Source organism: Moschus berezovskii, chromosome 2, assembly GCF_049115385.1.
Source record: "Moschus berezovskii isolate FMDL1 chromosome 2, NW_MosBer_1.0, whole genome shotgun sequence".
NCBI classification, from domain to species: Eukaryota; Metazoa; Chordata; class Mammalia; order Artiodactyla; family Moschidae; genus Moschus; species Moschus berezovskii.
In genome coordinates, this window is record NC_142461.1 from 46,356,525 (window position 1) to 46,372,757 (window position 16,233).

At 35.8% G+C, this 16,233-nt stretch overlaps 1 protein-coding gene across 3 annotated transcripts in view; it reads left to right on the plus strand.

The window, feature by feature from the left end:
- Window positions 1–16,233, plus strand: part of ALS2 (alsin Rho guanine nucleotide exchange factor ALS2) — a 60,362-nt gene that overhangs the window by 17,632 nt on the left and 26,497 nt on the right. For all 3 annotated transcript variants that reach the window (XM_055397663.2, XM_055397662.2, XM_055397665.2), the window contains 7 exons: window positions 2,612–2,969; window positions 4,049–4,217; window positions 5,076–5,172; window positions 8,040–8,117; window positions 10,800–10,982; window positions 12,680–12,851; window positions 15,221–15,401. In XM_055397663.2, the coding sequence (XP_055253638.1) occupies window positions 2,612–2,969; window positions 4,049–4,217; window positions 5,076–5,172; window positions 8,040–8,117; window positions 10,800–10,982; window positions 12,680–12,851; window positions 15,221–15,401 (1,238 nt within the window). The remainder of the gene's footprint in view (window positions 1–2,611; window positions 2,970–4,048; window positions 4,218–5,075; window positions 5,173–8,039; window positions 8,118–10,799; window positions 10,983–12,679; window positions 12,852–15,220; window positions 15,402–16,233) is intronic.

Sequence of the window (16,233 nt, forward strand, 5' to 3'; positions counted from 1 at the left end):
ATTGGACGGAGGCTTTAATTTTTTTTTTTCAACTTGTTTAAACTATTTTTAGTTGGAAAACATGTAGTAAGTGGAGAGAAGCTATTTACCAGGGGCATATAGTAAACTGTGTCTCCCTACTTCAAACAAATTGTTCTAAAGGATACTCGGTTTTTTATTCTTAGTAGAAGGCTTTTGCTTTTCCAAAATAAATCTAAATAGAAACGTCTAATCATAGGGACTTCCCTGGCAATTTAGTGATTAAGACTCAAATAAAAGAGCTACCTTGTGGCATTGTTTTCAGGTTTTTGAAACCACCTTGCCTCTTGGTTCTTCCTTACTGTTGTTTACTGGCTAAGGATAGAAATGTGGCTTAGAGGTGTTTTCAGAAACAGTCTTTATTTCATAGGCTACTCCCTGAACCTTGTAGATATTTGATTTTTTTTTTTTTTAGTTAATCTGTTTGGAGAAAGAAAGGGAAATCTAAACAAAGTGAAAGTAATAATTTAACAGGACTTGTGCATGCTAATAAAAAAGTTAGATTTTGACTTATCAAAAGTCATTCATCTGATTTGTTAAAGTTGAAGTTAAAAGTTTATTTTGTACTGTCTATTTGATTAATAGATTGTCATCATTGAAATTACACTTTTCTTTGGACCCAGTCATTTGGTTAAACATTTAAAGCTTTGGTTTCCTATGCTAGTTTTGGCAGTGTGTTTTTAACTAAGTGTAACTCACCATCATTGTAAACAGTGTCTCAGTCATACAGCTAACCCTTAGGAATTTATGTAGTCTAGAATAAGTCTTTTCTTCTTCTGGCCAGATGTAACTGAAAGAATATCATACATTTATGAAATAAGCCAAAGTATTTGGTAATGAAGCATATATCTCATTATTGAATTTTACTGACTGGGACTACTAAAATTGTGTCTTTTGTCAGAATTGCTGGGCATGTGTTTTTTGTTTTATTTACTTATTTTATGAATTGTTAAATGTAATTAAGTAGAGGGGCAAATTAAGACAATAGTTTAAAGTTTATATAAGGTAGAGTTTTGTTTTTTTTAATTTTCCTGAGCCTGATGCTAAGAACTCCCTAAGTCAGTCACCCCTAAATACTGTTACAGCTTCTGTTATGTGCATGCATGTTAATATCACTTCAGTCTGTCCGACTCTTTGCGACCCTGTGGACTATGGCCTGCCAGGCTCCTCTGTCCATAGGATTCTCCAGGCAAGAAGTACTGGAGTGGGTTGCTGTGCTCTCCTCTAGGGAATCTTCCTGACCCAGGAATCGAACCTGCATTTCTTAAGTCTTCTGCTTTGGCATGGGCAGGCGGGTTTTTATCAGCTAGCACCACCTATGAGCGTTTGTAAATAGAGGGTGGAAGTAGTGATAGTCGTTTTTCTGAACACGATATCATGGGAACTGTGTTACCAAGGGAGTGATAGACTTTTTTTATATGGTCTATTTGTTTATTTTGTTGGATATTTTAATTAAAGACTCACATAGAAGTGACTCTTCTGAATTTAGTATTTAATTCACCAAAATGTGTTGAATGCCTACTACATGTCAGACACTGTGCAGGGAACAGGAATTATTTCCTGTAAGAAAATCAGAAGCCAGTGTAAAAGAAAAAATTGGGAGTTTGGTTTGCAGTTCAGGACAAATGAAGAAATATTTTACACACACACACACACACACACACACACATGCATACCCACGCCTCTGGGATATTTGGGTAACATAGGAAACAAAATTTTCACTGTGACCTGTGCTCATAAACCAAAAGCTTTTTGTGTAGGTTAGTAGGCTTATCTTTTTTATTAAGCAGTGGTGCTTGACAGCTCAGAGTAAATTTTAACTGATCTTTCACTAAGATACCAGAAAACTTTAGTTAGCTTTCTAATACAGCTGTGAATAACACTAAGCACATTGGATCCAAATGTTTAATGATTAACCTACCACATTACTCAATGGTAATGAAAGCTAAGGTAATCTTTCAGTTTGCCTTGTGCCTGGGTCATGGAAAATAATTCTTGATTAAATAGTAGAAGGACAGAAACTTCAAAACATAATTTGGGGGCTGATGATTTAGAGATATAACTTATTTCTCTGCCTGGGTATGCCATATATAAATTTCTGTCTATAAAATATTTCAGGAAAAGCCTAAAATAGAATTTTCTTAAAATAGAATTTTTTCTCATAATTTCTTAGTAGAAATCTGTATAATTTTTCCTAGTAGTGATCAATAGTAAAGCTTGCACTTTTTCAACCTTCTATCAGGGCTATTACCTCATGTTAAAAGCTTTGTTTTTCATACCTTCCCTCCCCTCTTCCCCTCTACTGTGTTTTATTTTATAAAGCAGGTGGGACTTATTTTTAAATACCCTGATAAAATCCCACTCAAACAAAAGGAAGTATTTTTTATAAGGAACTGTATTTCAAGCACTCTTTTCCATATAAATGTGTTAAATATACAATCAAGAAGGGATCCCTTTAGGTTGGAGATGAAGACCTCCTGTTTTAGAGTCATATATTTGCGAATAGTGATAGATGTTACATTTTCTTTTTATTGATTACTTGTTGTATAAGGGATTATATTTTTATATGCTGTTTTATGTGTGTATATTTTAGCCTCTTGTAGAAGAAGCAATTCCTAATCTTCACAGCCCACCAACCACAAGCACTTCAGCCCTCAACAGCCTTGTGGTCTCTTGTGCATCTGCTGTTGGTGTGAGAGTGGCTGCTACATATGAAGCTGGGGCCTTGTCTCTTAAGAAAGTTATGAACTTTTATAGTACAGCCCCTTGTGAGCCTGGAGCTCCGGCAGGCAGCAGTTCCATAGGCCCAGAAGGTCTGAAGGATAGCAGAGAAGAACAGGTTAAACAGGAGTCAATGCAGGGAAAGAAGAGTTCAAGTCTTGTGGATATCAGAGAAGAAGAGTCTGAGGGAGGCAGCCGAAGACTCTCTCTCCCTGGCTTGTTGTCACAAGGTAAGGAAACGACTAGCTTTTGTGAGCTAGTTGAATTTCTGGTGAATTTCTTGGATTTCTGGTGACATCACATATTGTGTTATAATAAATTTTCTTTCTTAAATACTAAAGCTAACATATTCAAATATCAAATTTTATTTTATTAATTTTTTAAAGTTACATATTACTGTTTTTTAGAAATAACTTTAGACCCTCACTTTTTCATGATATGTGCTTCTGCTTATGAACCTTGTGTAAGCTAGTGGCACACTCAGCAGAAAAGATTGTAATCTTAGCCAGTGATGATCACTTTCTTTGTGACCCACAACTTAATGATCAAGGGACTGAGTCTGTACATCAAGTGACACTTGATGATTTTCTTCAAAACAGTCTCACCAGATTGGTGTACAAGATTTGCACAGTGTTATAACAGCCTTTAGTATAATTTAGAACACTGTAAAAGATGTCAGCATTCTTTTTTAAAAGATGAAGTTCTTTATAAAATGAAGTTAGCAGGCAAAATACAAAAGCTTTTTAGTATTTCTCATTCATAACCATTTTCTCACTTAGAAACTTTAACACTTTATGTCTAAAGTAAATCTTTTGTTACAGTATTTATAGCATGCTTGAACTTAAGACCTTCATTTGGAAAAGCTTTACTTTTAATTTTGCTTTGACATGGAAGAAATATTTCTTAGCCTTAGTGTAGTACTTTGTTAAGCTTGTTCTTTAGAATACCAGTTACATAGGATGTCATATAGCCATTCTATATAAAAAATGTACAAAAAAGAATTTTGTGGCCAAATGCTTGGAAGTGGGGTAGGGCTAAACAGATTTAAACATGGCTTTTAATTGCAGGACTTGTCCGTACCTTTAGCATGCTAATGTGTGTGTGTGTGTGAATCTCCACAGGGGCGGGAAGGAAGAATGTAGTAGGCAGTATTTACCAAACTCACTTAATCCCCAGTTTTGCAGAGAACCTATAGAATATGGTTCACAAATACCATGTTAGTATATTTTTTTGAAAATCAACAGTTTATTAAGGTGGTACCTTTTTTCTCATCTGTCTGTTCCCTCATATATTTCTGGTTTGCTTTCAGTCTCACCCAGGCTTCTGAGGAAAGCTGCACGGGTAAAAACTCGAACAGTGGTTCTGACCCCTACATACAGTGGGGAAGCAGATGCGCTCCTGCCTTCTCTGAGAACAGAGGTGTGGACCTGGGGGAAAGGGAAGGAAGGACAGCTGGGACATGGCGATGTTCTGCCCAGGTAAGTGCAGCCAGTGTTTACTGTTAGGAATTAGTTTAAACAAATAACTTCCCTCCCTTGAAGGTCTCCAGATCTCCACTTCCTCCTGGAGGAAATCTGGTCCCTTCTAGCTCTAGATTGTTATACACCATTAACTCTGATAAAAAACCAAAACAAACGCCACCTGCTCCCCCCCAGTCAGTCTTGACTTTGTTCCTAACAATAAAGGACTTAAGTATCCACGATATATTTTTCCATCTCTTCTTTGATGTTTAGTCATGTTAGAGTGCAGAAAGGGGTGTTTGGGGATAAGATTATATGTCACTGGAACATGTGAATGGTTCACATTTTTAACTTATAAAGAAGAACCAACGGTTTTCTTAACCTGAAATAGGTCTATCTGCTGCTGCCAAAATGACTATAACCAGTGTATTAAACCATACCTATTCATGTATATCATGGAAAAACTGTTGTAAGAGAAATTCTTTTGATATTAGCAATAAATATTTGTAGAAGTATGTAAATAGAATGATTATCTAAAACAGCCAGTTAATATAAATGTCTCTTTTCTCGTTAGCAGAATGAAAGCACCTAATTCATTAAAAAGTATACCTTCTGCCATATGAATCATTAGTTGTTTTATGATTCTTAATAGATTCTGAATTATGGTGGTGAATTAGTGATTAACAGACAGAGATTAAATTAAAACCGTTTAAAATTACTTATATTTAGGAGTAGATTGAATATAAATCCAGTATTTTTATTTTAAATTTTTTTGGAACTATTTACTTTTACTTGAAAACATTTATAATTTGAGAAAGTCCATGATTCTTGCTGAGAATACTTCTTACTCTGAGTTTGTGTGTGTTTTTCTTTAAGGCTTCAACCATTGTGTGTAAAATGTCTGGATGGTAAAGAAGTAATCCATCTGGAGGCAGGTGGTTACCATTCTCTTGCACTTACTGCAAAATCCCAGGTAGGAGGCAAACTGTTAAAAACTGTTCTTGATTTCATGAAAGACCAACATGATGAGATTAGACTATCATTTAATGAGAATCTTATCTGCTGTATGTCAGGCAACAATCCTATATCTCATTTGATCTTTTCAGTATTTTACGTTGCACTGTATTATTTCCATTTTATAGGTGAGGAAAGGGAGGTTTAGAGAAATTGTGTAACTTGGCTAAAGTCACATGTGTGACTGTAGAGTTTGGATTCAACATTGGTCTGCTTGACAAAGAAGCTTTTTATAACGTGCTCTTATGGAAAAATAGAACTCAATTTTCTAAGGTATTGGTAAACTTTTATTTCTTGATGAAGAAAACACTTATGTAAGACATTAAGAAAACAGAAGGCATTTCTTTCTTAAAATTGTGAGACCTGAAAGTAACCTCCAGAATCATTTAAAACCATGCCCAAATACACAAATCCTTCTGAGGAAGGTAAATTTTTAAACTTACTCTTAAATATGTTCATATAATGATTCTTCATCAGTGCCTTTATCTTGCTATAAAAAGTGAGTAAAAGATTCTAAACACTTTAAATATTTTAAATATGACATAATAGTCTCACCAAAAAGCTATTATAGCTCATATAAATAAATATAAATATTAGCAAAGAAAAGGATAATTTGTTATTAATGTTATGAATCATCAAAAGGCTTAAAAATAAGAAAATAGGAAGATGGTAAGTTACAAATAAATGTAAAAGTTGCTTGCTTTCTTACATATATAAAGCAGAAAGCATGCTTAAGAAAAAAAAAGCTGTTCACAATTGCAACAAAAGTGTTAAGGAAATAGGAACATTGTTAATAGGAAAAGTGTAGAGCCCACATGACACAGATTCAAGAACTCTTCTAAGTTAATGAAAGAAAATAGGAGTAAAGAGGGAAAAATTTTATTTTTAGATGAGAAGACTGAACATTGAAAAAATGCCATTGCTCCTAGATCATTAAATTAGTGGAGTGTAAATTCAGTATAATCCCCAGAGTATTCCAATATAATATTTACAACTTAATAAATTGATTCCCAAAATTATTCTAGGAGAATAAACAAAGGAGGTGAGCCACAGAAATTCTGAAAAAGAAAGCATTAGCCTTATAAAACATATTGTAAAGCTGCAAACAGATTATTATAACAGAAATACACTATAGACTAGAAATAACTGCAAGTGTATATGAGAATTTAGTCTGTGATAAAAAGTATGCATGTGTTTGGCAGCAGTCAACACAATTCTGTAAAGCAATTATCCTTCAATTAAAAAATAAATTTAAAAATTTTAAAAAGTAGGCATTTCAGATCAAATGGAGAAACGACTGAATGTTCAGTAAATACTTTTGGAGCTACTGACTTCTTATTTGCAGAAGAAAATTAAGATAACTTTACATATTCTAATTCTGGATGGAGTAAAGATCTAGATGTTAAAGAATAAAACTTTACATGTGTAAGAACAAATTTAGGTGATTTGTTTTTTCAGTAATCTTAGGAGTAGAAAAAGATATGACGTCAAAACCCCACAAACAAATTTAAGATACATAATATATGGGGAAAAACATTGTAACATATATGACCTGATCCATAATGAAAAATTGTTTAAGAGCATTTATATTCCATTCACCGAAGAATAAATAGAAATAGCCAGCAACTAAAGATGGTCAACTGCTCAGTAAGCAAATTTAAATTAAAACAAAATTTTCTCACCTATCATATTAGCAGGGATTGCATTTAATGCTAAGTGTTGGTGAGGATGTGGGGAAAAGGTACATACATTGCTGGTGGGAATGTAAATTGGACTTTGCTGGACGACAGCTTGTTGGTATATAGCAAAAATAAGAATGTGTGTGTTCATTAACCCAAAGTTCTTTGCTTAGGAATTTATCCTAAGGAAATATATATATTATATATATATTTTAATTAATTTTTATATTAAGTAATTGAAAAGAAATTATTAATAAATGTACTTCCTTCATTAGGTAATTGATTAAACTACACCCACAGTGGAGTTTCATGTAGTTATAAATGATATTGTAGCTCTATACTTATTGACCTAGAAAGATGTCAGTGCACAGAGCATTGCATAAAAAACATCAGGTCACAAAGCAGCATTGATAGCAGAGTCCCACTTTACATTTTGTATATTCGTTAGATCTAGTAGATAATAAAATTTCTGGAATTATATATGTGTATGTTCCTAAAACAAGGTCTCTGAGTGGGTGATTCATCAGTGGTTTTCACTTTCTTTTTGTTTCTTTGTATTGTCACAGTCTTGTACAGTGGTCATGAATTGCTTTTATAATCAGAATAAACAAAATCACTTGCATTAAGCATAGTTACTGTAATCTGGTTGTTTTTTTGTCTATAGTAGAGCATAGGTGCTTTGTGCTTCTCTTGTAGTGATTCTTCATATGTGAAAAGCTTTCTAGTCATTCTGTAGTACTCCTGTCCACAGAATAAAGAATCGTGATTCCTTTTTCTTCATGGTACTTAGCTTTATTTTTATAAAAATCACTTTCTTTATAAGAGGCAGTATAGTATAGTTCCTAGGATTAAATCCTGGAAAATTTGTGACCTCTCTGGGCCAATTCCCTTATATGTTTTTTAAAAGAAGGATTGTGTGATAGTGAAACATTAATTAATACAAAGAAAGTATATTAAGAACAGTGCCCGGAAGGTAATAAACTCCTGAGAAATGTTAGTTAAAATGAATTTTCTAAAGCGTTGAAAGACTGGGATAAGTAATTTGTGTGTAACTGTTGGTATGTATGTGTTATTATAAAAGTTCAGAATTGGCATGCAAAAATCAGTGTCACAGCTCTTAACCTACCCTCCTGTGGTTTTCTAATAGGTTTACTCATGGGGGAGCAACACCTTTGGTCAACTTGGGCATTCTGATTTTCCAACAACAGTTCCCCGTCTTGCAAAGGTACTTTTGTAACCTTGATAACTTTTATAGCAACTTATTCCATAATTCTAAGTTATAACACTTTATATTTCTCCAATTCTTGTTTTATAAAATTAGGAGAATTATATACTTGTAACCTGTTTGTTATCACATACATTAAAATTTTTAAAAAACTGAAGCTGCTTGTTTTCAGGCAAAATGTTCCCGTTTTTGATGTGTTAGTTTGTATTAATATTGTATTTTTTTCTTAGCTGCACTAAGTATTCATAGTTCTGTTTTTGTTTTTTTTTTTTAAGTAAAAATGAACAAGTTATTTTAAAGCAAATGTTTCTTGGACCGTGAGGTTGACTTCTAAGCTTTATACTACCAAATAATGCCTACTCTTCGATTTCTCACTTAAGTTTGACTTTTTTTTAAGTGTAACTTTTACATGACATTATTTGACGGTTCGTTTTGTTTTTATGTGCACAGTAGTAAAACCTTTTTGTAACGCTTTTTGTTTTCATATAGGGAAGCTAAAAGTTTAGATAATTTCTTCACTGCTGTATGAATTGGTTTTAGTTTATGTAATGGGTGCAGTTTTAGAGGACCGTTTCTCAACCTTTTTTTTTCTGTCACAGCATTCTGCAGAAATACAAAATTCATCAGTAGTATTGACTGTTTTGGGAGCGGATGTGTTGTGGGCAGAGAGTAGGCATGATAATAGCCCAGTAGCCTAAGAGAATAGGATATGGGGCTCATGTGTTAGGAGTTTGAATCCTCTCCATCCTGATGCATGCTCTCTGGCTGAGAGTATTAGAGGCTAGAAAAGGATGTTTAACTTCAGTGTCAGGAACATGGTTCAAAGTATAAGCTGCAGTTATATATATTCCAGTGATTCATGTATTCAGTGTACACCGTGCATCCATCACTACATAAGACCTGTACCTGTTGCCTTTCCTTCCAGTGAACTAATTTTACTGTGAAGGAAAGACTTAAATGAAACACTACAGAGCAGTTGTTATTTCTAGCTCCAGTCTTAAATATTTTTAGCATAAAATGTTTTAGTGGTAAGCTATTCAGTTTTGAACACTGTGACCTGAGGAGTTGGACATGACTTGGCAACTGAACAGCAAATTCAGTTTCTGATATTTTATTACAAATAAAAATATGGTAAATCATTGTTTCTTGTTTTCTGTTCATTTGAATAAATTAGAACATGCTTGTATTCCTACTAAGAAAAGTTTTATAATCCAGCATGGAGATTCTGGAAATACAATTTTTATTTAGCATTTTAGAGTTGGACAAGAGAGAATAGAGTTTTTTATAAGGTTTTAGTTTCATTACTCTTTACCTATACCTCTGAAAATGCACCATCATTATTTTGGTCTTTATTTGGGGGAAGGTTTTATTTTGGTTTTTTATTTGAGAAAATTATTTTGAAGTCATTTTAATTAATGTGTGAATTAAATCAAGGCAGAGTGAGACCTGAATTAGTTTTGATTAGAAACTAGGAAGACAGCTCTTTCTCCTGCAAAAGTTTTAATTCATTCTTTGCAAAACCAGCAGGAAGTCAGTTTTATAGATAACCTGAATTTGAGAAGATAATGTCATGACTGAAGAGGATAATCGTGAAGTAGTGGAGATGTGCGTGATAGTCACTCACACACAATCACCTAATCACCCAGGATGTGAACCAGATCTAGACATGGAATCCCAAGATTAGAAATTTTTTGCTTTATTGTTACACGAGTCATGGCTGAAGCTGGGTCTGCAGGATGGGGCAGTAGTTTTCATAGCAGAACACTTTCTTCAAATGAAACCTTGTGCTGAATCCCCTACATAAAACAGATAACTGTGGGACTGTCTTAGTTGAAGGATGGAGGTGGGTGGGGATAGAACTCAGGCACCTGCCTTTCTATGGTGGCTCCTGAATCACTACCTGGAATCCTGGAAACCTAAAGCCATTGGTTTAAAGCAGTGGTTCTCAAACTTTTGCATGTATCATAAACACCTGGAGAGCTTGTCGAAGCCGACTGTCCAGTCCGTCCACTCAGTGGCTCTGTGGCCTGAGTTTGCGTTTCTCACATGTTCCTAGATGATTGCTGCTGCTGCTGCAAAAGCTTCTTGTTGAGCACCATTGGTCTAGGGGATCCCTGTAGATGGGCTTCTAGGGGTTTCTGCCTGATGCAACATCCTGGGACACAGTAAAGTCATGTGAGAGTTAGTGAGTTCCAAGTCAGAAAGCAGTTTTAGCACCCATGGGTTTAGTTGGCCAGAATGGAATTCAGCCTAGTTAGGTTTTCTTTTTACCTTGATTTTTGGGTACATAGCAGAATATGAATGGACAAAGGTGTGTCCTAGCTGTCAGCATAGGGCTCTTGAAGTTTCTGGGTCTTTGATTATAGTACAAGCTAAGTCCTATGACAGCTTCCAGAAATAACAATTAAAATATCAAATGTATGGTTTTTTTCTTTTTGAAATCTAATTTTTCAGTTTTTTATAGAACAATCCAGTTCTACATTTACTGGCTGAACAGGGTTCCTTTTCACTCCTGCATCTGTTCTCCAGTTGATTGGGTATGTTTCTGGGTGAGTTTTGCCCTCTGAGATGTGACTAACTTTTATTCCACTTGTTCAGGTAACCTAACATTCTAGTTATCGTGGACGTGGAGTTGCATCTGATTCCTTCATCTGAGACAGACATGTCTTCCTGTCATTGCAGGTGAACAGTGAAAATGGAGTCTGGAGTGTGGCTGCAGGCCAGGATTATTCCCTGTTTTTAGTGGATACCGAAGACTTCCAGCCTGGGTTATGTTACAGTGGCCGGCAGGACCCAACAGAAGGTGACAGCCTTCCAGAGAATCACAGTGGTACTAAGATGCCAGTCCTTCTCTCCTGTAGTAAGGTGAACAGGAATTAGATCCTAAGGCCCACATCCCGTAACACATGAGAAGTCTTTTGTTTCTGTTGCTATTTGTGTGTATGCTTATTATTAAGTGTCCCTGACTAATGTATTTAAAATTGCAAACCACTTCCCATTCCCTTTCACTCCACATCTCCTTTTCCTGCCTTATTTCTCTCCACAGTGTATTATCATCATCTCACCCTCTATAGCGTTTACTTATTTTGTTTATTGTCTGTCCTCCTTAACTGTAAAATTCATTAGAGTAGGGATTTTAGGCTCTCTCATTTACAGCTGTATCCTCTTTTATAAATACCTTTCATAAGTATTTGTTGCAGTAAATGCTTTTATAAATAATTGTTGACATAACACCCTCACATAGGAATATTAAAAATATTTATTTCACAGCAGTTTTCTGACTGTGTTTATGGAGTCCTCAGAAATGAATCAGAATAGAAATTGAATAATGAATTTTTAACTGTTAGTAGAAAGTGAAAATTGCAGGGGCCTGAGGTGGGCTCGTGGCAGACCTGACAGGCTACCAACAGTGCTGTTTCCCATCGCTTCCCCTCTTCTCTTAGCTTTTTCTTTTGTTTACTACTGTTAACTTATTTTTCCTTTGTTGACCTGAATTTATTTGCTTTCCTACTACTTACCTCTTTTTCTTAAACTTAATACCATTGGTCTGTTTCTGGTTTTCTTTTTCCTCACAACATTGCAAGGAAATTAACCTTCAAAGCTTGTACATTCTGGTTTTTTTTTTTACTGAATAGTATATCCTATGGACTGTTTGTTTTTTTTTAAATCCTTTGTTTTCTGGCTAAATATGTAATTGTGGCTGTATATAAGGGCAAGATCTTTCTTGCTAAAGGTAACACTGGGCAAGATTTGACTCTTGACCTGTATATAGCCTGTTATTCCAGACGTACTAATTGACTCTCTGTAGTTCTTGGCCCTGACTCCACATTCCTCATTAAAGATTCCACAGTCCAGGTAAAGGATGAAATGGGCTGATGAAAGTGATGAGGCTCAATCTGTGTCTTTAGTTACCATGGGCTCTTAATAGTGTACTGAGCCTGCAGCTTGGTTGCCTAGTTTAATAGGGACATGTGACAAAGACATCAAATGTTTTTGTTCAGTGCTATCATGAATAAATGACAAAGTCCACTTTTAAAGAAAATCTCTTTCTGTTGTACTTTTAAAATATAGCTCCTTGATCCTTGGTATTTTGACATACAGCATAGAAATGGTCTCTGCTCTCATCTGTTTCATGCAAAAAGAAGTCCTGAGACATGTGTTTGTATCATTTGGATCTTTGTATATTTAGAATATTTGTGGTTCTAACTATGTATAAAGTGAAATAAAAGGTATTATGGCAATAATACTATAGATGTTTATAGTTGTATATAGATTGTGTAATATGTATATAACAACAGTATACTGGTAAACCAGCCCTAAAAATCACAGTAAACTCAAAAGCTCTGATTTGTAATGTTTTCCAGTTTTTTGGGGTTTTTTTTTTTTTTGTAAATTTCACCATTGCCACTTTCAAACTACTAATGATTTAATAACCAACTTGCTGCAGAATTCCTGCATAGTTAGCTGTTGGCTCTCACCAACTGTTATGAACCAACTTCAGTGCCCAAATTACTGCTAGTAAATTAGATTTTATCTTTAATCTCTTTCTTCTCCTGTTTTAGCTTGGGTATATAAGCAGAGTGACAGCAGGAAAAGACAGTTATCTAGCCTTGGTGGACAAAAACATTATGGGATATATTGCCAGTCTCCATGAGTTGGCTACTACTGAAAGACGCTTCTATTCAAAACTAAGTGATATCAAGTCCCAGATTCTCAGGCCTCTTCTTGGTTTAGGTAAGTACCAGCCAGTCAATTATCAGGAGTCTTGTTTTACCTCCTCTTCCTATATCACAAATAAAGAAAACTTTTTGTTTGAGTTGTACTGTGCTCCTTTCTTTCCAGTCTCTTCTTTTGTGCCCAGGTGGTCAACAGCTTACAAGCCATTTTCTCTTTGCTGGTAGCCCAGCTCCCCTATCCTGGCACCCTAAGAACTCCTGTTACTTATGGAAGTAGAAACATGGAGCTTTCATAAGATCCATGGCAGAGAAGCAGAGCAACTGTGGAAAAGTTGATCCTAGGAGTCAGACTTCTAAACAGCACTTCTAGCTGCACTGGTTCTAAGATACCTTAAAAGTGTAAAGTGAAAGTGTTAGTCACTCAGTCATGTTCGACTCCTTGAGACCCTCATGGACTGTAACTTGCCAGGCTCCTCTGTCCATGGAATTCTCCAGGCAAGAATACTGGAATGGGTTGCCATTCACTTCTCCAGGGGATCTTCTGGTCCCAGAGGTCAAACCCAGGTCTCCTGCACTACAGGCAGATTCTTTACCATCTAGGCTGCCAGGCAAGCCCCAAGATAGCTTATATACTACTACAAATTTTCATTTTCTTTGTTCTGCTTCTTAGAATTTTATCAAGTAGAACTTCATTTGGATTTACAAGTAGTATCTCAAAATGTGAATAACTGTAAGAGTGTTAAGGATCTTACCCCTCACATTAGCAGAAATTGATTAAATCTTATCCCTTAGCTGTAATCAGTGACAACAGGGATTGAAGGTAAGGAGATAATATGGAGAAAGTAGATTACAGTAGTCCTTGATGGGGTGCTACTGTCTAGAAATACAATACTGGGATCTCCAGGAGGTTATAAAGGAATGCAGAATGGAGATGGGTGGGTGGGCTATTAAAGATTAACTTCCCCTGCTGCTGCTGCTGCTGCTGCTGCTAAGTCGCTTCAGTTGTGTTCGACTCTGTGCGACCCCATAGACGGCTGACCACGAGGCTCCACCATCCCTGGGATTCTCCAGGCAAGAACACTGGAGTGGGCTGCCATTTCCTTCTCCAATGTGTGAAGGTGAAAAGTGAAAGTGAAGTCGCTCAGTCGTGTCCGACTGGTAGCAACCCCATGGACTGCAGCCTACCAGGCTTCTCTGTCCATGGGATTTTCTAGGCAAGAGTACTAGAGTGGCTTGCCATTGCCTTCTCCGAACTTCCCCTAGTCAAAAGCTTTTGTAGGTTTTACCCTACTCTCAGAAAATGGAAAGGACCTTTTTTCTCTTTCATTCACCTGAACTCCTTGACCCTCTGTGAGGCCACAGAATTCAGACTAGTACTCTAGTACTTAAATTGTGCCCCGTTCATGCATCACTTTTCCACATTAGGGTGACATTGGCTTGTGTAGGTCAGTCCATTGTTTTTAATGGGAAAACATCTATTTTTCAAACAACTAAAACTTAAAGTCTTTCTGAATTCAGTCCCTATATAATCTGGAGACAGCATTTGCTTTTGTTTTTAACATGTTTTGCTTTTTTAAATGTTGTAGAGTTCCTGTTCTATAAATTCTCCTCCAGTGGGTGGGCCCAGCTCCCTAGTCTTTGGGAAGAGATAGGAAGCCGTCCAAGCTAGAAGCTTCATGGGTTGCTCTGAAAAGAAAGTGAAACCTGCCCTTTTCCTGTTCTGATTCCTGATTTCTATATTGATTTCATGGGGTCTGCTCATCAGCCTCATTGCTTAGAGAGTTTGGACTGGGAAAAAGTAGTAATCTCCTGATGTCCATAAAGTTAAGAGTAACCAAGGCAGTCTAAGTCAGTCTTAGACTTAGTCTTAATCTTGATCAAAGGCAATCTTTTTGGAATCTTTTTCTTTGCATGGAAGGGTAGGGCTTATCCAGGGGGCAAGCAGAGCTGAAGTCAGTGCAAAAGTGGGAAATGTTGACAAAGGTATAGCTATAGAAGTGAGTTTAATTCCTGGCTGTTACTAACCAGTTGTGTAAAGGTAGATATTTCACTTCCTTTCCCTTGGCCTTAGATGACTTGTCTTCAAGATGAGAAGAGAGTTGGATTCGCACAGTTGTTATCAAATAGCTCGTCTTCAGAATTACCTGGAAAGTGCTTTAAAAAAAATATCCATCCTGGTGTCTAAACTCTGGTCTGCTGAGTCAGAATCTGTAGGGGTCCCATGAATGTGTTTTTAATAAGTTCTTGAAATGACTGGACACTGATCTCTGCATTTTAAGCACTGTGATTATTTGGGTTCCATAGTTGAGAGTCCATTTCAACATGTTAAGAATTTTTAGTAAAGGAAAATTCATAATCTTGATCATAAGAAAGTATTTGTATAATGAGTCTTTAGGTTATGTTATCATCATCATCGTTTTGTTCCAGAAAATCTGGGCACCGCAAATACAGTCCAGCTGTTGCAGGAAGTTGCAAGCCGATTCAGCAAGCTGTGTTACCTAATTGGTCAGCATGGAACCTCACTGAGCAGCTTCCTTCAGGGGATAAAGGAAGCCAGGAGTTTGGTCATCCTGAAGCATGCAAGTCTCTTCTTGGATAGTTATACAGAGCAAGTATCCAGTCCCGTGTCATGTTCAGTCTCTGCAGGGTTATTCTGCCAAGGAGAACAGCTCCTTAATCAGAAGAAACTAGATTAGGGAGAGTTCTATAAGGTAATAGAAATTGCAAAGCAGTGCTTTAATCTTAAGACAACTATATAGCTCCACATCACTACAATTTTAGTTTGCTCTAAGAGGGGAAAATTAAAAAAGAAAATAATGCATTCTCAAATTTCCTTCTGCATTCTAGTAGAATTTATTCTTAATTTACAAAATGTACTATAATAAAGATGGCTCTTTAGAGAACAATTTTGTACTTAGATAAATTATACTGAAATTTGAAGAAATAAGTAAACGGATTATTTTAAGATCAACTAATGATCGTAAATATGGAGCTCTTCCAATGCCTGCTTTTCACTGTTGTGTAAAAGAGGGTTTAAAAGTAAAACTCTTTTTACAATAAAACCTAGGATAGTGATCCAAGGTTCTTTTCATGTTATTCAAGTAAAATATCCTAACTGTATTTGAAATATCAGTATTTCTCACTTTTTATTTTTCATTTTTCATTTTCATTTTGGCATTGTGATGTGAGGCATAATTTAAGTGTTACTTTAATGTGTGTTAGGTTATGCTATTGATCTGAAGCATTGATTTTAAAGTCACTCATAATCCTACTATCAGACACAGCCATTGTTAATAATCTTAGTGTATTTCCTTACAGACTTAGGCATAAATGTGCAGATGGATGTATGTGATTTTAGTTCTAAGCAAAACTGAATATATTTGAAGCTGTTGGCTGTTGTCTAGGAGGAAATACCCTCGTTAGAGTCTTTTAACTCATCT